This window comes from Emydura macquarii, unplaced genomic scaffold, assembly GCF_026122565.2.
Source record: "Emydura macquarii macquarii isolate MOO-44397 ecotype Brisbane River unplaced genomic scaffold, CSIRO-AGI_Emac_v2 contig_2636, whole genome shotgun sequence".
NCBI lineage: Eukaryota > Metazoa > Chordata > Testudines > Chelidae > Emydura > Emydura macquarii.
The window spans coordinates 4,290,043-4,311,347 of NW_027132773.1; the positions used below are offsets into that span (position 1 = coordinate 4,290,043).

Below are 21,305 nucleotides of genomic sequence, written 5' to 3' on the forward strand. Positions count from 1 at the left end.
GTGCTTGTCATTCCCAATACATAAATAAAAACCAGCAGGTAAGCCACTTACCAATTCAAAATGAATCACATCATAAATATCTTCTTAATTTTCACTAAAGACTGGATTCTGTTCCTTCTTGGATAAAACTCATTCACAGGAGTCCAATTATCCAATCAATTAACTTCAGTGGGTTTGCATGGGTCAAAGTGAGGATAGGATTTGGCTGACATTTTTATTTTTTATCTCAGCCAGGATTGCAGGATAAGGTACTAAAACCCTGACTGAATTTACCACAGTTGATTATTATTTTGAGTTCACTGATCTGCATTAAAATATTTGTGTAATATTGGAAAAAGTTTGGGCAGTGGATCTCAAAATAGATATTTCCCAAGTGCAATGGAACAATCATAGACATTATTCAAGTTTAAAAAAGTATCTAATTCTGCAGCAATAATCCAAACATTTTTTTCAGCATAGTCTGGAACCTAGGTAAACTACAGCAGCCAAATGTGAGCACAATCATTACAGTGGTCTAGTAAGTACAAAGACCAGGAACAAAGTCTCACTGGATGTGTGCCTGTACACAACTGTAGACCACAAGCCCTTATTCAACATGGTACTTAAGCATGTGTGTAACTTCAAGCATGTGAAGAGTCCTATTGAATTTAGTGGGACTATTCACATGCTTAAAATTATGCATATGCTTAAGTACCTTGTTGAACTGGGGACTTTTAAACATTTATAAATCTGAAAGATAGCAATCCTACCAAGTAATTAGGAAGCATTACTGAAAAGTTTTATTGATAGTCTTGTGAAAACACATTGTTAGTTTTAATTCTTAACTGATACTATTTTTATCCAACATGGTTCAGACAAACTTATGTTAGCCAATATATTGTTTGGGAACAATGGGAGACCTAATACTCATCTATCATATAAGTGGATCATATATACCATGCCCCAATACCAAGAAAATACATCTAATTAGATTTATAATTCTATATCTGCATAAAAAGCAAGCAATAATTTGGATTGCAAATATTTTCATAATTTACTGTTTTAATTAAGATGGTAATTTTATAAAAGTAATTTAAAGGGCTACAGAACCAATTTTCTGAAAGAACAAAAAAGATACAAGGTCTAATTAAAGTATTTTATTTTAATGGTACACCAAAACCAAAATTTTCAAATCTGGGTGCCTAAAGTTAGTTGCCTAAATCCACATGTAAGCTCCTAACTAAAGCCCCAATTCACCAAGGTTCTTAAGCACATGAAATCAATGCTGAAAATTAAGCAAATACTTAAGTACCAAGCTGAATTGGGGCTTAAAAGTGGGCTTATTTTCAAGGTTGCTGAGAACCCATAAATCCCACTGAAGTCCAAGGGAGCTCAAAGTGCTCAGCCCTTTAAAAGATTATTCCATTTTTATTTAGGAATTGAAATATTGATTTAGAGCTTAACTTTACACATCCAGGTTTGAAAATTGGACCTATCTAATTAATGACTTAGAAAAAATCAAAATAAATAAATATAAAATGCAAACAAACGTTATTCAGGCTGAAATATGAAACATGCTGCTGCTCTAACACAAAGTTGTTTATAAGCTAATTAATATTTCATTTAAATGAAAGATTAATACAAACAATATTAACACTACATTGCACACCAACTTCTCTCAGAAATATCAAAACTTTTTTTTTTCATCATATTGCCACTAGCCATTATCTGGACAAAAATTTTAAAATCCTTTAAAGTCAGAAGACAATGAGACAATTTTAAGAGAAACATTTTTATAAATATTTTAATTTTAACTCTTCACATTGATTAATGCTATTTTGGGTATATCACTCTGGATGGAGAAGGAGTCATTGGTTTTGTTTGTGTCAAATTAGTGTTTGTTTAAATTATATACAAAATATGTTAAATAGTAGTAGTATTTTGCATCAAACTCTTTTTTTTCCATAGTGGATTTATTTGGATAAATTCTGAATTGTGTATAAGTATTTTCCCATCTCTACAATAAATCTACAATAATTTAGTTGAACTGGCTGGGTTAGTTACTGCTGACTCTTGTCATGATGCAGTAAACCATCCCCGATCAACAAAGCACTTAAGTATGTGCTTAATTTTAAGCATGTCCTTGAATCCCATTTACTTTAATGGGACACACATGGTTAAATGCTTGGCTGAACAAAGATGGAGTTAAACACATGGTTATGTAGTATGCTGAACTGGGACTAAGGGTTGCCAACCGTCCATAAATTTACGGACAGTTGGTAAAAAAATGTGCAATTTTACTGCTGTCCGTAAATCCGCAAATAAATAAAAATGTCAGTAAAAACAGAACCTGTCCGCAAGGAGGTCTGCCTCAAAGTCTCTTGCGGCATTTCACCTCCTGTGAGTCCCAGGCAGCTCACAGGCAGGAAGGAACGGGCAGCACAACCCACTCCCCATCCTGCCCCGGACTAGTCCTGTCCCGTTGCAGTCGCCATGACTACAAGCTGCCTGTGGTAAGTGGGACTCCAACAGCTCCAGCCGCACCGTGCTGGGCTCATCCTCCCCAGTTCTGAGCCAGGACCAGCCAAGCTGCTAAGCCTTACCCCGTCCGGGAGTGGCCCCAAGAGCCCATGTCTCCTGTCTCAGTGCCCACCCTGCACACAGCCCCACCAAGTCCCCCCTCTCTCCAGCAGCCCGGTGCCTGGCCTCGGGCCCGCCTGAGCTTTCCCAGCCCTGCTCACCTGCTGGCCGACCCCATCTGCTTAGCAGTGGCAGACCGACTGGGGGTCATGAGGGGGCCATGAAAGTATCAGTGTTTGTAACGATTAGTGGTAGATGTGGGGGGAGGGCTAAATGGTAAAGGTGTTCCGCCCTCTACAGAAAGAGGAAAGGGTAAATTTCACTCCATTTTCTGCTAAGATTTAACTGCCCCCCTCCCCAACTAGTAAGAAACCCAGGGAAGTTTACAGTGTGGATTGTAATTGTGTATGTGTGTGTGGGGGGGTGGTCTTGGAAAATTCTCTTCAAATCTCTCAATCAGCATCACTCTTAGCACCATTCTGTTACACTTATGAAATAAACAGCAGGATCTTATTCAGGGGATAAGGCAGTATGCTGCATTTATTATGAATACAGAAAATATTTGAAAAAGCAATTGCCAAAACACACTTACACACACACATACACAGTTCTGCAGGAGGGATATAATTACCAGCCTCTGTGTTGCTCGAGCTGAATCACTGGCCAGTGACTCAGACACGAGGATGGAGCCAGGCTTTGTCGGTCGTGACACGATGCTCCTTGGGGTTTGCAGAACGAGCCCAAAGTCCAGGTTTCTTCTCCCCATTTTTATACTTATCCATCGCCATTCGGGTCTATGGATCTTGCCATGTCAGATAGTCTCCTTGTTTGATGTAATTGTCAATTACGTTTGATATCCCAAGTGTGACAGCTTTCCCATTATTCTTTCTTTCCTGTTTCACACTTTGTCTTGTTCCTGTCCTTAGGTGTTAACTCCCCTGTTTTCCGGAGTTATCTTGATCTTCGGCCATCTGGGTTGTAAAAGTTCTTTAAACAAAAGCATCTTCTCTCCCTCCTGCCCTTGGAGGCTGAGAACCATTACCTCAGCAATTACTTCCTCACCGTCTTATCTCAGCAGACTCAAACTGCATTCACTCCTCATTCATACTTACTAAAAATCATTACATTGTTATCCCATCACATTGGTATATTATCTTATACTTAGTTACTAACATAATAAAATCCTTATACCTACACCAATTCTATTAATACCAATTTTACTAAAAGGAAATAAAAGGAATCTTATTTGCCCTCTCATTGCCCCATGATTTACACATCAACCACATTGGGCACTTTCCTTCACTTGTAAATTATCACAATTAGATTTCAGGATGTTCCCAAACATTCATATGTAGATGTTTACAAACAGCACCCCAATGTGTCATAAATGTTAAATCACAAAATGTTTAGGCAAGATGTTCCCACTTATATGTTCAAGCAGTCAATTATCATAGTGGAGCCTGGGGTGACAGGAACAAACCATCAATGTGTCCAGAACATCCCTATCTATAATGTCTAATTTTGTTCTCTCTCAGTGTGAGGATTAACCCTTAAGCTTCAAATATATATCCATGGTCCGGGCCTGCTCTGATTCAGGCCTACATCACAGTGCTGGGGCCTACAATTTTACTGATGGAGAAACTGAGGCACAAAGACCTGGAGAGGGACAGTCAAATCACAAATCGAGTAAGTGGAAGGCTGGGAGCAGACCCTTCGGAGTCCTGGTTCTGTGCTCTACGCACTGAGCAAGACTGTCTCCCTTTTACCACTTTAAAGATCAGTATTGTTCTTAATGCAGGCAGTGAAGTCACCACAGTGAAAAATGTATGTCCAAAACATGCCCAAAGAACCCGATTGATCAATTAACTGCAGCTAAAACAATTGCATAATTCCAAATTCCTATGTACAGAATATTGCCAGCACACACTTTTGTCACATTATTGTATTATTTATGGTATTGTGATAAAGTCAGGCCAGAGGGCTGCAAAAAGGCATACCAGGGCCAGAGTGTGAGCCCCAGAATGCCTAAAGCCCTGGTTCCTGCAGGCAGGGGAGAGATGATTGCAGGGCAATTAGGGACACCTGGACCCAATGAAGGGCTAGCCCAGGCGTACTTAAACCCTGCCTTCCCTAAAGGGAGGGGGAGAAGTACAGGAGGAGGAAGCTGCCAGAAGGCTGGTAGCAGCTGGAAGAGAAACTCCCCCGCCCAGGAGACAGTGCTTCTCTGCAGCTAGAGGAGAAAACCCCTGATCCCAGCCAGCAGAAGGAAGCTGGAGCAAGGTACCTCCAAGGGGAGACAGGGCTACTGGGGACTCCCTGGCCCACTACAAGAGGTTGAAGCATGAGACCCACTAGGGAGAAGCTGGCTGTTTGCCACAGTATTTTCAGTGATGTCAGTAAAGAGTTTACCATGTCAGTAAAAACAATCAACTTCAGATCTTCACGTCAGTAAAAACTAAAATGCAAGGTTGGCAACCCTGTATTGTCTGCATGTGGGGAAAGAAAGGTCTTTATAGTATTTCACTGTCTTTCCCCCTAACTTAGTACCTTTTTTGAACAGATAGTAAAGGGGTATGAGAGTGAGGAATCAAAATCCCAAAATGGCGAGACATACTCTAGTTGTCAAACAGGGCAGCATAGGAGGCCATCCATTTTCTCATGGGAGCTAGGTTATATAGGTAGGGTGCAAGCATCTTAAGGCAGAGACAATGGCCAAGATTTTCCAAAGTGATGAGTCTTATTGATGGCCTCAGTTTCTGATCTGACCCTTTTTTCTCAGTGTTTTCTAAAATCCATGCTCTCTTACGGTGTTTCAGGTGGACAACCAAATATTGCAGGACCTAAATCACTAGTCATTCTGGAAAATCTCAGGCCCCTGTTTTTTATTGGGTTTGTAAGGAACCACACACACCTTTCACCAAATCATAGGGCTAGGAGAGACCGAAAGGGTCCTCTTTGGTGCCACACAGCATATATAAAGACTCCACCAGTTTGGGCCATTGGTGGCAGTTGGACTCAGGACCTTTGGCACTAGCTTCTGTTGCTGACACTAGACTCTAAACCCTTCTAGCATAATCCTTCTACCTAAGGGTATGTCTATGCTTGGATAGTTAGCCATGTTTTAGCAACTGTGACTTAACAAATATTAACAGAACCATACATTCTAGTGTGGACAAGACACAAGCATATGTTCCTAGGTACTCTAGAGATCAGTACAACTAGCAATAAATGTTTGAGCACACAACTGACAACAAATGTTAGTGTTTAGTGTCCACCCTAGAATGTACTACCTTTTTGTTAGCATTTGTTAATTAAAGGGTTAAAACACATTGAAAACTTCAAGTGTTGGCATACCATGAATGTCTCAATTATGAACCTTTCAATCTGATCTGCTACACTGTGACAAATAGCTTTGAAGATAAGTAGCCTTTTTAATAAAAGAAAATACATGGAAGGAAAAACAAACAGAAGAAGTATACAGAGAAAACAATACTGTATATAATAGAGTTTGTGTGCCCAGTACTCCGATATGACAAGATTAGTATCCTTCTCTTAATGAGTTAACATCACATTATTAATGATTTATACATATGTATATGTAACCATTGCTAGCAGAAAGTGGATCTGTCTCCACATGAGAGGATAAGAACCTACCATAGCTGCCAGCTAGAACAGTTTAGAGTGCACAGTGTAAATTACTGTAAATAAACATATAGTAGGCTCATGCATTACACATTTATGTCCCAGTCCTGCAGCTGAATCTGTATGGGTGAACCCTTCCATCTGTGTGGTCTCTTTGAAGTCAATGAGCTCTGCCCGGGCATAGGTGTCTGTCTGCACAGATCCAAATGCAGGATCAGGGCCCGTGAGAATTGCAAGGTCTTACTATAGCAATTTGCAAATGCCATTTTGGATGTCCTCTTTTAAAAGAGGGATTCTCCTTGTCTGCTTTTGAAGCTTTGTTTTTAATTTCAAATTCCTGTGTGAACATAGATAATGTTAGGTTCTTGGAATACAAAGCAATGTTTAAAGCTCCAAATGCTCAGATTTATTTCAGTTTTGATGCGTCCACCCAGTAGTCTGATCACATGCACAGTTATTAAAAAGCTACAAAAATTCCACCCAATTTCAAAAAGCAATAATAAATTATCTTAAATGCCCCCCACAGCTGAACTGTCACCCCATCTAACTACTTATTCCTCCTACCTAAGCTTTAGGAGAACAAATGGACTTTGCAGTGTGACTAGGAAATCAACACATTTAGTCTCTTAATTGAAATGAGAAGGACATTTCACTTACGGGGACCTCATCAAGAATATTTTACTTCCATCCCCTTTGATTAAATCAGGATATTTTTATTTTAATACCTCAGAAGAGCTAAGTGCTGTAGGATCAAACAAGGAGAGAGGCTGTTTCTTTAGAAATCAGGATTCAATTCATGTAAAGCTTTTTAAAATTAAAACATGAACATGGAAATGAACTGCAAGCCAGTGCACATAACGGTATTGATGTGATGTGCTCACTGTAAGAAATGTCCTCTAATAAACAGACGGCCACTTTCCAGCCATTCAGAGCCAGTTGTCAATTCATCACAGATAATCTATTGCTAATCTAAATAAAAAAATACAGTCAAACTCACCCAAAAAAAGCAGTCGATATCACCCTGCAAATTCCTCCAGTGGTTCCATGGAGACACTTGTCAGAAAGAGCAAATAATTGCTTAAGGAGACTCTACAAAAATAAACAAAAATAAAAATCTTGTAAATGACAGAGGTAATGTATTAGTTCTAGTCAGTGGCACAAATAACATCAGGTGTTTCTTTAATATTCAATGTGCTTATTCCTGAAAAGTCAGTCCATGTTTAGAATTTTTAATAGCTCTGAAGCAAATCCAAAACAGCAGCTGGGATTTTATGACTCCTGTGGGACCTTGCAAAATCCTGCAGTCAGTCCCAAGGAATTTTTACTGGCACTATGAAGGAGATGGAAACTAGGTTTTTGTAAACTGAAGACAAAAGCGTGGCAATCCACTACTAATCTGTACCACTGAAAAGCAATTCTGCAGAAGTCTGACAATGGTAAAGAGCAAATTGCAGGATCAAGAAGTGCAGTATTAGGGCTCAGTGGAGCTTTGTTCTATCCATAATGTGGGAAACCCATGGGAAAGGGAAGGAATTAGTGGTAGTAGAGGAGACGCAATGGTTTGGAATGTGGATGATACAAAGAGATATGAAGTTTTATTCCATTTATGCTCCCGAGTAGACTTGAACACTTACTAAAGTGGAGAAATTCTTTCCTCAAACAAGAAAAGAGCCTGTAGCTTTGCAGTAACATTTTCAAAAGCACCTAAATGCCTGTCACATTTGAAAATAGGACTCAGGCTCCTAAGATATGTACATGATTTTGAAAATGTTGCGTACACTAGAACTAATGGCAGAGGGAGAAATATATCCTACAAGTTGTTTCGACAAGTTAGAGCCTAATCCTTCTCCTATTGAAATCAATGCAAACTTGCTTCAATTTTCCACTGACTTCAATGGTAGCAGGATTAGGTACCTAGGGATCTAAATGTAAGGTTGAAAATGTCTGTACATGCTCAGACTTTGGTTTTGTAGCCTATTGGGATTCTTTTTAGCACTGAAAAAAAACCCGAAAGAGAACTAAAACTGAAGCATAGTACAGACAAAAGCAAGATACCTTTGGAAGAGTATTTAGATTAGCAGGATGAAAGCTAAGAAATATGGGGAAGGAGCATACAAGAAGAAGCAGAAAAGATGGAATAAGGAGAAAATAATAAGCATAGATGGGTGGAGGGTATGGGTGCCAGGGTTGTATAATTTTTGGTGATGCCCTGCCCTGGCCTGGGTGCTGGGCCCATGTCATGTGGGAGAGGGGGGAATGCTGCCCAGCGGGGCTGCTTGGAGCCAGAAGCAGCGCCTGGCCAGGACTCTGGGCCCACACGAGAGAGAGGTGGGGAAGGGGCAGGGCTGGGAGGGAGAAGAGGTCGCCACTGTTTCACACAGCTGGGCTCCTGGCCAGCTGCTGAGTGTGGGGGTGGGGGGTGGCGTTGCACCTGCCCATGGCTAAAAGACCCTCCCGTAGCCTAAGGGGAGGAACTACTGGGCCCGGGACTCAACTGATGTCAGGGGATGACAAATGAGATACAGGAACAGGTGTGAAGGTCAGAGGGCTAAAGGGAGGGAACCCGAAGGAGACGCTAAGCAGAGAACCCAGGACAGCTGAGTGCGTGCGGGGGGAGGGAGGCAGAATGGCCGGGCCGCCCTGGGGGCCACTGCGCTTTGTACCTCCACGGCCGGTCCTCCCAGCACCACAGAAATATTGGTGGGGCCGGACCCACTATCCTCAATGTTGGTGGAGCCCAGGCACCATGGGCCCATATAACTCGCTGCTTACGGTGGGGGAATGGGGAATCCAAAAAAAGTAGTGTATACGTGTGAGTTTGGGTTGAAAGGCCAGATTTTAGGCACTAATCTACACACAAACTGGCACCGAAATAACCATCTCTGAACTAAAATAAAATTAGTTATTTCAAGTGCAAAGGTGTGTGTGCGGACACTCTGATTTCAGAAAAAGTGGCTAAGGTCAATTTAGCTGAATTTGTTATTAACCTTAGCATGTAGGCATACAACTGTAAGAGGTGTGATAAGTGAGAAACTAGAAATATATCTATTCAGAGGGGCTTTCTTTCAACATAAAAGAGTTTTTTTACGATAGATCATAGACATGACAATGCTTAGTTAGATTGCTTGAAAACTGCTGTCTCATGAGAGTCTGAAGGACATCACTTGAGCAAAGGGTTCCTGAGATTCAGTTCCCTAAATCAAAATTGTATCTGTCCATCCATCCCCTATACTCGGGATCAAAATTTGGCTCTGATCCTTCCCAAACAGGTATCACCCACTCAGAATTGATCTCAGCTAGTGTCCAAGTACCTAGTGACCCTGTGGAGAAGCATTATTTAAAAAATTATTCAGGGTAAAATTTGGATCTATAACGCGACTTGAGGCAAGTTGATAAGCCAGAGGAAGTCATTGGTATCTGTGTAGCAGGATGGGGACTCTGTAATGCAAGCCAGAGAGTTTGCAAGCCCCTAACATCAGTGAGTGGGTGTCTCTAGGTGACATTGTGTGACCACTGAACCTGACTGGCATCCATGTAAGTTTGAATCCTCACCGTAGCAGCTTTCTAAGAATGTATATTGTGCATACTAGTTGCTTTCTGCCTGCATTCTGCAGGAGCACCTTCTGGACATCTTGCCTTGAGAGCAAAGTTTCTGATTTAAGAGCCAATATTTCAGAGTGCTCTAACATTCAAATGTATGTTCCAATTTTTCTTTAGACGTATTGGGAAGGAAAACAGCATTACCATAAGAGAAGATGAAAGACTCTAGGAAGCAGTAGCATCAGGGTAATGCAATCATGCTGAATGCTCCTCATCCTTTTCCTCAACAATGGCATGGACATCAAAGAAAGGCAAATAGCTGTGACTCTCCTCAATGTCAACATGATCCAAAGGGTTTCTGAGCATCAGGAACCACACCCATAAGAGAGCCCTGCTTTAAGGACTGGCTTATCATCAACATTGACAAGTATGGTTCCAAGATACTGTCAGCAGTTAAAACACTAATTTATGTTTATTATTAAAAATAAACAGGGATTTCCTCTACCCCAACTTTCTACAATAATTCATCCAATCTACACATAGCAAAGGTTCACAACTATCAATTTCACTCCTCAAAATACCGTGGTTTCTGTGAAAAAGAGGTTTGAAGGGAATGTCAGACACTAGAAAAAGTTTACCCATGTAGCTCCCTTTTAAAACAGTCATAGCACACATCTAATGATACTTTCCCTCTACAACCCATCTTAAAAAAATTAAGCAGTGGTCAAACTACAATATAGATTTTAAAAGGACACTACTCCAAAAACTAGAATTTCTGTAGCTCTTTTCCACCTATTAAAATGTAAAAGCTGGTATAATGTTAATTATGGTGGTACTTCTGCCCATCATAATGTTGCTGTGCCAGTCTTAGAGTCAGCAGTGCAAATTGAGGTCATTTGGTCAAGGGGTTCCTCAGATACAGCTCCCCAATCTGGAGCTGGCTTTAGTAATTAAAGTGCTCTAAAATCTACAGGCCCAAGGAGGTTGTCCTGAAAACCAGTATGCCGCAGTAGGTGCTAGGAGACTTTGTGGTGCAGATATGGGTCTTTTGATCAAGGGGGTGTCAATATTCTCAAGGAGTGGTGTGTACCTTTGCCTGTTTATTTCCTGATTTACTTTTTTTTTTTTTTTTTAAACAGAGGTGTAAGTATAGATGCACTCAGTATTTTAGGGCAAGGGGCACTAGGGCTCAATCTTAAATGGTAATGAAATTTTGAGGCACCAAATCAACTAGAATTTAAGGGTGTGATTGCCAATGCACAGTGATTCACCAGAGTATCTCAGGGTTGTTTTTGGCTTTCTGGCAAGAAATGTGCACTCCCAAACCCACCTGTTTTGAAAGTTGAGTTATTTAATGATTTATGCAGTCAGGACAGAATTGGACAATTTTTTTCTGGATACACTGTGAGAGAAAACAGCTGTTTCAATGGAGGAGAGGAATCTAGATGCAGATGGCCTCTCCCCATCCTAAAATGGATTTGACAATTGTTGCAGGCTGAAACAATGCCTCGAGACACATTTGCCATTACAAATGAGAAAGGGTCCTGCACTGACCCTTTGTTCGGCTGGCCCTGGAGCTCAGTCACTCCAAAAGGCCACCGTGGGCTGTAAGGCAGGTGTCTTGGGAAAGAGTCGTCCTGCCCTAAAGCTGCAGGAGTTCTCTCGCGGCAGGCAGTTGCGGATCTGTTTGTAGCGCTGTCTCGGGGTTCGCTCACCCTCAGCAGGAGCCGCTTGATTAGCTCCACGGGGAAACTACCTGCCGTGCCTGCGTGAGCAGGCAGAAGTTGCTGCTTTGACACGACTTTGGCCCAGGGTGAATGGGGCGGGACAAAGAAACCAGCCGTGGGGCTCCGGCTCCGGGGGGGTGGGGGCGCCGCTGGCTCTGCCTGCGGGCAGGGGGGAGGAGCGGGAGAGACCCGCAGCACGTGCCTCGCTCTTAACTCGGGGGCCAAGTGGAGTGGCGCTGCTCTCCCCCGCCCTGCGCGGCGCTCGGCTCACACCCCCTCCCCGCCTTGCGGGGAGTCCGCTGGGGTTCCACCGCCAGGAGCCTCAGCGCCGCCCGCCCGCCTCCATTGTGCGGCTGGCGGCGGAGCTGAGAGGCGAGCGCCCGGCCCCTCCCCAGCTGAACCGGCCAGACCCCCCCTCTCTCCCCTCCCCGTGCCACCACCGCCACCTTCCGCTCCCTCCCTCCCTCCCTCCACGCCACAGCGAGGCTGCCTGCCGCTGTGCGGTCTGAGGAGCCGCCGAGTTTCCCCGGAGTGCGGGCGGAGGAAGAGGAGGCGGAGGCGGCGCCTCGCACTGCAATGTGCCGCCCGCCGCTGCTGCTGCAGCAGCCGTGAGGACTGGGAGCCGGGTGCGCGCGGGAGCCATGCCGGGCTGGAAGAAGAACATCCCCACCTGCCTGCAAGCCGAGCTGGAGCGAGGTGAGCCAGCCGAGGGGCCGGCGCCAGGGGCGAGGGGCTGCCGGGGCCTCCTGCTCTCCCTCCTTCCCCGGCGGGCAGACCCCGGCCTCGGGAGACCGGGCTCCGCCGGTCCGTTGCCCGGGCGGATGCAGGGGGAGGGAGCGGAGAGCTGCGCCGGAGGCCGGGCGCAGAGGGGCATGGAGGCGGGCGCACCTAGAGCGCGCAGGGGGGCTGGAGCACGTTCCCCTGCTGCTAACTTTCCTGGCCGGGGAAGGGAGAGCTCCTCCTCCCGCGTTTGTGACTTCTACCTCGGGCCTCCCCCATTGAGCGTGGGGCTCTCACTGCCCAGCCGTGCAGTGCCGGGGCGTGCGGAGAGTGGGCTTTGCAAACTTTCCGGAGCCCGGCCCTGCGCGGGGAAGTTGCCGAGGTGGTGTGATCAAGGAGAAAGTCGTGGTGGGGGGGGGAGGCTGAGTGCAGGGGGCTCCAGCTGGTGTGTGGGAAATTCAATATCGGAGTGTCTATGGTGAATGAGCCTGATTCGCGTCCTATTTATGCCAGTCTGGGTAAATCGGGTCAACCCCGTAAAACAGTGGAGTTACGCGGGTGAAAGAGGAAATCTGGCTGTAAATCAGGTGTAAAACCTGAATGCAATCCTATTGGTAAAAAGAGCTGCAGTTTTCAGCCCGTCTGTGGAGTTGCGCAGGTATAGTTGATTGGAATTTGTTTAGGGCATGTCTATACGCAAAAGTTGCACCAATGGAGCCAGTATCTTCATGTAGCTCTGAGAATGTTTGTAGGATACTTGACTTTTTATTACTGTTACTGAGGAGCCTTGCAGGTCACACGTTTTATAAATTGCCATTCAAGAAGGTAAATTTTAGGGTAACTTTTAAATGAAACCTCTGCCTGCTTTTGTGCAAACAGCAGCTGTTTTATTCATGATCCTTACTGGTGATCAGTGTATTTAACTTCAAGATTCCCAGTCGAATGTAAACTACATATTTCACCTTACTCTTAGGGAGAGTGGGCAAGTAGCTAGGATGAGTACATAACTGGTCCTTGGAAGTTGTCAGAATTGCAGGAATTCAAAACTGGAAATTCTAAATTCTAAAACATGGAAAAAGTTTCTGCAGTTTATTTCAGAGCGGATGGTGGCATCTTAAGGATTCTTACAGTTTTAATAACATTGGAAAAAATCTTGCAAATCCCATTTAAAAAAAAAAAACTTTAAGGAGATCAACAAGGGATTGGTACCAACATTCTCAAGTAAAACCTTATAATGCAGGATTATTTGGTTAAAGTTAAATCGTGTTACAAAATGATTGATTTGATGTTTTCTGGTTACTTTTCAAAACCAGCAATGCTTTGAATTCATTTTATATGGAACAAAATGACAACTTTGTCATTGTAACTGCAAAAACAACTTCTGTCACCAGGGATTACTTTGTCACTGCTTTATCGAAGGATTATATGTGTAAGGAAAAAAATCCAGTAAAACATTAACATTTGGGAATTTTAGACTATAGCTATTTCATTATGATATATAAAAAGTTGTATATCAAAAACTTACTACTTGTTAATCAAGTATTAATGTACAGTCACATATACTCCTCTAGATGGTAGAGCAGATCTTTGGTTTGTCTATAGACTAATGAGCTAGGGAATTTATTTCTTTTGGCTGCTTTCTTATTGGATACATAGATGTACTGCCAAGAAAGAATCTAAAAAATATTCAAAGTGAGCTTGCTTGATCTGTTGTAAGGAAGGGACTTCTAGTCCAGGTTGGCTATTGAAGCCTGTTTCAGAAGTATTTTGTGTGTCGTAAATCACTAAAGTAGTGAAAATGGCAATGTACAGTAATTAAAAAGGATAATTTCAACCATGAGAAACTAAGTATCCTCTTCCGTCACTTTAATATAGTACATTATGACATGTGTATGCTAAACTTTAGACGCATATTTGTGACATGAGTATACGTGTGTGTGGTGCTGTATTCTGGAAAAAAACAAAAATGAGTAGATGGATGAACTGTCACAATATGCTAGCTATTTATTAGCAGTGTGGAAACTTTCAAAGATTATCTAATCTGTGTATTGCAGAGATAGTGAAATAAAAATTCCTTCTTGTGCATAGAAGATCTGAGTCAGGAATGGGTGTTGTGCTGTCTACCTTATCTTTTTTTTTTTTTTTAGTAGTGTGCACAATTATTACGGGGTATCTTTCTTTTAACTTTTCTTTCTACACCAGCTAAGATTCTGATTTGTAAACAGTTCATATGCTTGTTTATTCATATTTTCTATTTAGTATCTTTTATTTTCATTACGGAGCTCAACAAAGTAATGTTTATTAACTCTTATGCTTTCCTGTATTATGTTTCCATAGGGTAAATAAAAAGCTTTTCAGAACCTACAGTAAATATTTTCTTTCTAATGTATGTTTCATTGTATATTGTTCAAGCTCAGCTAATTAATTTAGCAGAATTTCAGTGCTGCTTAGAATTTGATTAAATTTTTTTTTCCTTTTTGGAATTCAGGAGAACATAAAGTGATCAAAATAAGTAGTCAGTGTTGAATTACACTGTCCTTGAACCTGAAGAGTAGATTAGATAAACCTTTCAAACTGGCCAGAAAAATGGCCAGTGTAGTAATGAAATGAAATAAGATGCATCTCTAGCTATTGTAGGAGTTTAGTATGGCATGGACTTAAAAGGCAATTATAAATACAGTTAAATTCTGGTTTAGGGCCAGTTGTGCTAATATCCCCCTCTGCTGTTTCCAGACAATATTCCTATTCAAATAGTCTACAATCCATTTATATAATACATCACGCTAGCATAATTTTTTTGGATATAAACTACTTATTCTAACCTATTGCAACCATCTTTACATCCAAATTAACAAAAAATTACAGAATAAAATTGAATTTCATTGACTCTGAAAGAATATTTCATAAATATATAGGTACTTTATTTTGGCTTGTATCATATATATTCCTGTATTTGATCGTTTTAACACTTTTTCTCTGTGTGTGTGTGGGGGGGGGGAAGCTAATCTTAGTCTTGATACTATCCTATGATCATCAATAGGTTTGGACACAGGTTTTTACTGTTTTGTATAAATCAACACAAAAAGATCCATTCATTTTGAGTTAAGGTTGGTAAATGGCATATTTGTATAAAGCAAACCACAACAAGCAAGGAAAAAAAGCAGTTAAGTCATTCCAGAACCCATCTGTACTCTTCCCATCAGTTCTTCTTCTCAACAACCTCAACTACTTTCCATCAAGTTTTCAATGGTAAATCCTCAAGGGACTGAAGTTTCTACTGGTGGGCACATGCAAAATCGTATAAGTTCTGACACCCCTGAGCAGCCTGGTGTGTAAGCACCAGTGGAGGGTCTCAACTAGGCATGCCTGCATCTATCTTGCCTGCAGGGCCCAATCCAGGGAGCAGTCTCAGAGCATGCCTATGCCACAGGGAGAAGGAAGTAGGAGTGGTCCATTTATAAGCGATAGCCCAGTGGTTAAAACACTCACCTGGGATGTGTGAAACCCAGGTTCAAATTCCTGATTTGGAGTAGGGACTTGAACTTATGTCTCTTAGATAGGTGGCCTAACTGCTGGTTACAGGTATTTTGGGGTATGTGTCTCAATCTCTCATGTGGAAGTTGTTCCACTTGGTATGAAATATTTAAATATTAATTGGACCAGAGAGAGAGAGCATGAATAACTCTAGCCAAGTGGTTAGCACACTCTCTCTCTTTCTCTGGCCCGTGAACATTTAAGTATTTCTTACAGAGTGGAGCAGCTTCAATAGGAAAGATTGAGAGAGACCCACCCCAAAACATCCTGTATCCCAGTGGTTAGGCCACTCACTGAGGTTCAGATCTCTTCCAAATTTGGCAGAATGGGAATTTGAATCCAGGTTTCCCACATCCCCCGTGAGTGCTAACCACTAAGTTATTGGGTATGAGGGCATCACCACACCACCTTCACCTCCCCCCCTTTTTTATTTTTGCAAGAAAGTGGTGACCTGTCTTAGGCACCTAATTGTAGGAAAGGCTGCATGGCAGGGCAGCTGAAGTCAGGCATTGCAATGCTGAGCTTAAGTCCCTTCATGAGTCTAGCCCTTACGTCTGTCTCTGCCCCAGTTCTCTATTTGTAAAATGGGGATAATACTTCCTTTTATGTAGATTCCAATGTCAGAAGGGACCACTGTGATCATCTAGTCTGACCTCCTGTATAAAACAGGCCATAGAACTTCCCCAAAATAATTCCTAGAGCATCTCTTTTAGAAAAACATCCAATTTTGATTTAAAAATACTCAGTAATGGAGAATCCACTGTCATCTTGTCTGTAAGCTCATTGGGCCATGAACTGTCTCATAAAAATGTCTGCACTAGGTCAGACAAGTGGTCCATCTAGCCTAGTATCCTGTGGACCATGCCAGATGCATCAGGGGAGTGAAAAGAACAGGGCAGTTTATCAAGTGATCCATCCCTTGTCATCCAGTCCCAGCTTCTGGCAGTCAGAGGTTTAGGGATATCTAGAGCATGGAGTTGTGCTCCTAACCATCTTGGCTAATAGCCACTGATAAACTAACCTCCATGAACTTACTTTGGCACAGCGGCATCGCTGTAGTGTGTCTGGTGAAGACGCTCTAAGCTGGCAGGACAGCGTCTCCTGCCGACGTAGCACCAGTGTGGACAGTGCTTAGATTGCTGTAACTTCTGTTGCTTTTTCACACCCCTGAGTGATGGAATTTAATGTAGTGTAGACCTGTCACTTCAGAAATAACGTGAAGACTCACCAGTGTAAGATGATGTATCATTAAAATTTGGGGCACGCTTCCCCCAGTTTTTCTGTCTAAGCTACTAAATCAAATCCAGTTATAAAACGCTTTTTGAGGTGACATTTGAGCAAATACTTTTGAAAAGAAAAACATTTCTGGAATTCATATTATTCTATATCCCTTCCAATCAAGTTAAATTAAATAAATAAATAAAAAATTATGGGACTTCGGTGTGAGCTTCATAGCTGATGAGGTTTGACAAGAACGTAACAAATATTGACATCTGCTTGTCTTGTGTGTTCCCAGATGAACTGCTGGTATCATTTAGTGTATACACATAGTTTAAAAAAGTGTATTTATTTTGATCTGTATGAAATAAATGAGCACCTATTCTTAGCTCCAGAAATGCGTGACAGTTTAAATATACAGTTGTCAGAACTGACTCCCACAGTCTCGCCCCACTACCAGCACAGTGCCCAGTAACAGAGAAAACAATAGACCATAACCCCTTTATTTTTCCCTGCTGCTCCTTGAAAGCCAGGAAAAATAGGTGGGTTTTGTAGCATGCCCTGAAGGTCAGCAAAATCTGCATGAAGAGAGAAGACCAAGTCCCGAAGCGGGCAGGCCCTCATGCTAGCAATCCCCTATCTGTTATACTGGGAATGCATCCTCTTGAGCACCTCCTCTAGCTGTACTGGCAGTGTTGCTAAGGGAAAGAGGCAGTCTCCCAGATAAGTTTCTTAAGTCTTTTGTGGCTCTATAGATCAAGCACAACGGCTCGAAGTCTACCTAGAAGCCTATAGGCAGCAAACGCAGATTATAGAGCTGTGATGTAATGCAACAAGGTATGGACTGCTTAAAAATCAGACTACAGACTTTGCACTACCCTCAGTTTCTGGATGATTTTAAGATGTAGTCTCATGCAAAGAATGTTGTAGTAGTCTAAAATCTTGAGGTGAGAAAGGAATGGATGACAGTAGCAAGGACTACATCTGAAGGAAATGTCGCTATCCCCTAGCCATATATAAAAAAGAAAAAGCCAGCTTGGCTGAAAATGCCACCTGAAAACTTAACCTGACCTCTAATTTGCAAAGTCAAACAACAAAAGGCAGATGCTGTCTTTGACATGTCTTCTGATTGCTTTTCTCAACCAACCAACATCTCAGTTTGACTGAGTTGGTTCTCAGACATCTGATCCTCATCCATGCCTTAATCTTAACCAAACATTGGGTAAAGCCAAGACTGCTCTGGCCAGGTAGGATGCGTTGGAGATAAAAAGTTGGGTATCATCAGCATACTGAAGACATTGCCACACATGTCTTTTCAATGATCCGCCCAAGACTGCACATTAACCACGATAGGACCATGTGAAATCCCACACAAGAATGCCTGCGGAGAAGCAAGAATGATATAATTCTTTTAGCAAGATAGGAAAAGAGCCATACAAGGGCAAACCCCATCCACTTCCCCTGTGATCTGATGCTGCCAAATCAATGGCACCTCATAAGCAACAGCACTGAAGGAATGTGGATGTAAAAATATCATGGGCACCTGATTTTCATCCACCACCAGGAAAAGATCATCTACCCAAGCTGTGTCTGTGCCATACCCAGTGGTACCCATATAGACAAGGAACTCTGAAGCAAATAAACACTTGATTGTTTTACCTTAACTTTTTTCAATAATATTAACCCAAAATGGAAAACTAGATACAGGGTGTTACTTGGGCAGTTTGTCACCAGTTAGTGATGGTTTATTTGAACCATTAGCAATACAAGCTATTTATTAAGGGAAGCCAGCAACCTGTGCTCCTTCCAGGAGACACTGACAGTGTTTACCAACAGTAGGCCCTGTTCTTTTCATTGACCTTCATGAGTCAGGACATGAGTCTTGAGAACAGGTTGTTGAACAAAGCACTCCCAACACTCAGCTAAACTCTGGTAGGGGAGATGCAGGATTTGTACTCTAAAAAATTTGTTGGTGACAGCTCTGCCCGAATCCGAACAACTCAATCTGCAAAACAAAAGGAAATTTCTTCCCGGCAGGAGTTTCTTATATAAACCATTGAGTGAGGCAATCTGGATTAAGCTATCTAAAACAAATCCATTGTTCTAGGCCCTTCAAGGGGGGAAGCATCAAAAGAGGTTCATCACCTTAATAGGGGAGTGCAACTTCAAAATGCAGGAGTTAATTGTCACTCCATGACCTGCATATAATTTCCATCCTGGGATTCTCACAAGATGAATTTGCTATATTCAATCTAGCTCTGAGTAGGAGAACTGTATTTCAGGTTGGATGCAAATAGCACATCCTCACTATCTCCTTGCTGATATCCGTCCTTTGGCTCATGCTGCACTGTTTATTCAGCCAATACAAATTATACTATAACAGCTGCTGCAGTATTGTCTAGTTAGATGTCAGTGGTATAGATGAAGTTAAGCACTTAATGTTTTACCAAATTGTGGTCTGATATAACTTTATTGACCACTGACCTTTTATTATTGATCAAAGGCATGGAAGGCCAGGTTACTTGTCCACTAACAAACTCATCTTTTGAGAGAGCATGCCAGGCAAAATCACTGGCATCTTTTTGTGGGGAAGTAATTAAATCTAGTTAAACTGAACATCAACACTCTCTGTAGTAGCAAAAAAATTTTTGTGTGTTCTAATATATTGCCAGAACACGTACTCTTACTAACTTGTTTTTATAAAACTTCTGATAGAAAAAGTTTACATACTTTTTTTAGGGAGCTATAATAATGAGGCATGATTTCTGTGTAATGTAGCACTTTCCTCAAAACTTTAGAGCCAACTTTATTACTTTTCATTCGTATTACACATGCAACCAGAGATGTCAATTTGTTTGAGGTTCTGTTGTGCTGGGTGCTGCATGAACATACAGCAAGAAATGCTTTCCTGCCCCGAAGACCTTACATTGTGAATTAAAACAAGACAACAAGTGGAAAGTGGATGTAACTGGAACACATGGTTATGTGGATTAGCCGTCAGCCCAATTTTCAAGTTTCAAGACTCTTTGGGGTTATTTTAGCATATCAATTAGCAAAATATAAATGCTATCACTAGTCCCTTTACAATTGCACTCAAGTCCATTTGTCCATTGTCCATTGTTTTTTATATTTAGCTTCTTCTGCCAGCCAGAGAGTATTGGTGAGAATTATTTTTTTGCACTGGTGAATTTTTTAGCTGTTGAAAAACAAAGCATACATATTATTTGATAGGAGCTGATAGTGTGCTCAATCCCGTACAATGGCAGAAACAGTCCCTCTTTATGGAATAAAATGGGCAAAAAGGTATTAAGGCACCTGAATTTGGCTTATTCTCTGAATGAATAAGCGGGCTGCATTTTGTTTTTAACAACAGCCTGCTTAAGAATGAGGGATTTAAATCTGTTGTTAAGATGTAAGGAATTCTTGGAACAAACTTACTGTTTTACAACAGAGTCACAATTTACCACCACATCCAGTTAGTTTTCTGTGATAAATACTATAGCAACAGATGCTTCTATTAAGGATTGGTTATATATGGAGTATTTTATAACCTTTCCTCTCTAATAGATAAATGGCACTTTTAATTTATCTTTGTGGAGGTGGACTTGAATCTCAATTACTTTATATTTTAGATGCTTGAATAAAACAATGTTTTGAGATTTAAAGGGACATCAGCTTAAACTCTTTACATATATGCTTTATCATGCAGCATTTTAATTAATAGGTAAATTTTAACACCTCCCCTATTGTCTCTCCTCTTTCCCCCCACACTCTCTCCAAAAACAAATTGGCAGAGGGATTTGGGCAGGTGTGTGATCTGAAACTACTTTGAACTTCTTTTTAAAATTAACTAAATTTTGGATTGACCCTGTTCCTTTAATACTGTTCAAATGTGTGCCTATACTTGAACCCAGGGGATATATTTTAGCTTAGACGGGAAAGATATGTATATGATATTAATGAATGACTGAGATATTGAGTGTCAGAATAGGAATGGTAGTAGCTGCCAGAGTATACCAGGGGCAGGACCTGGCCATGGTCACTGTACACTTTCTCTCATTCTGTAACAGACATCATTTGATCAACTGTTTCTTCTCCTCTTTCTGTCCCAGACTGTGTCTGACTCTGTGCTTTATGCAAGCAGGATGAGGGAAGGTCAGCAAGGTAGGACAGCTGTTGTCTGGGGTAGCTGTGTTTTGTGAGGAAACTGATTTATTGGAAATTGTGAAAATACATAATAATTCACATACCTTTGACTTGTTTGTATCATCTATTTAGATTGTAAACTCAGAGGGTTCAGGGGTGTGTATTATGTATTTGCATAGCATCTCAGACAGTGGGGTCCTGACTCTGACTGGGTACTAT

General features: G+C 41.7%; 1 protein-coding gene and 1 long non-coding RNA gene across 5 annotated transcripts in view; one reads left to right on the top strand and one right to left on the bottom strand.

Moving 5' to 3' along the window:
* Positions 1-2,986: 2,986 nt before the first annotated feature.
* Positions 2,987-12,619, bottom strand: LOC137163779 (uncharacterized). Its single transcript, XR_010922837.1, has 3 exons — positions 12,139-12,619; positions 7,199-7,290; positions 2,987-6,538 (listed from the first exon to the last, which is right to left on the bottom strand). It is a non-coding gene; the product is annotated as an uncharacterized lncRNA (long non-coding RNA).
* Positions 11,757-21,305, top strand: part of GRIP1 (glutamate receptor interacting protein 1) — a 482,567-nt gene continuing 473,018 nt past the window's right edge. For all 4 annotated transcript variants that reach the window (XM_067564076.1, XM_067564078.1, XM_067564077.1 and 1 more), the window contains exon 1: positions 11,757-12,164. In XM_067564076.1, the coding sequence (XP_067420177.1) occupies positions 12,110-12,164 (55 nt within the window). In that variant the 5' untranslated portion in view covers positions 11,757-12,109. The remainder of the gene's footprint in view (positions 12,165-21,305) is intronic.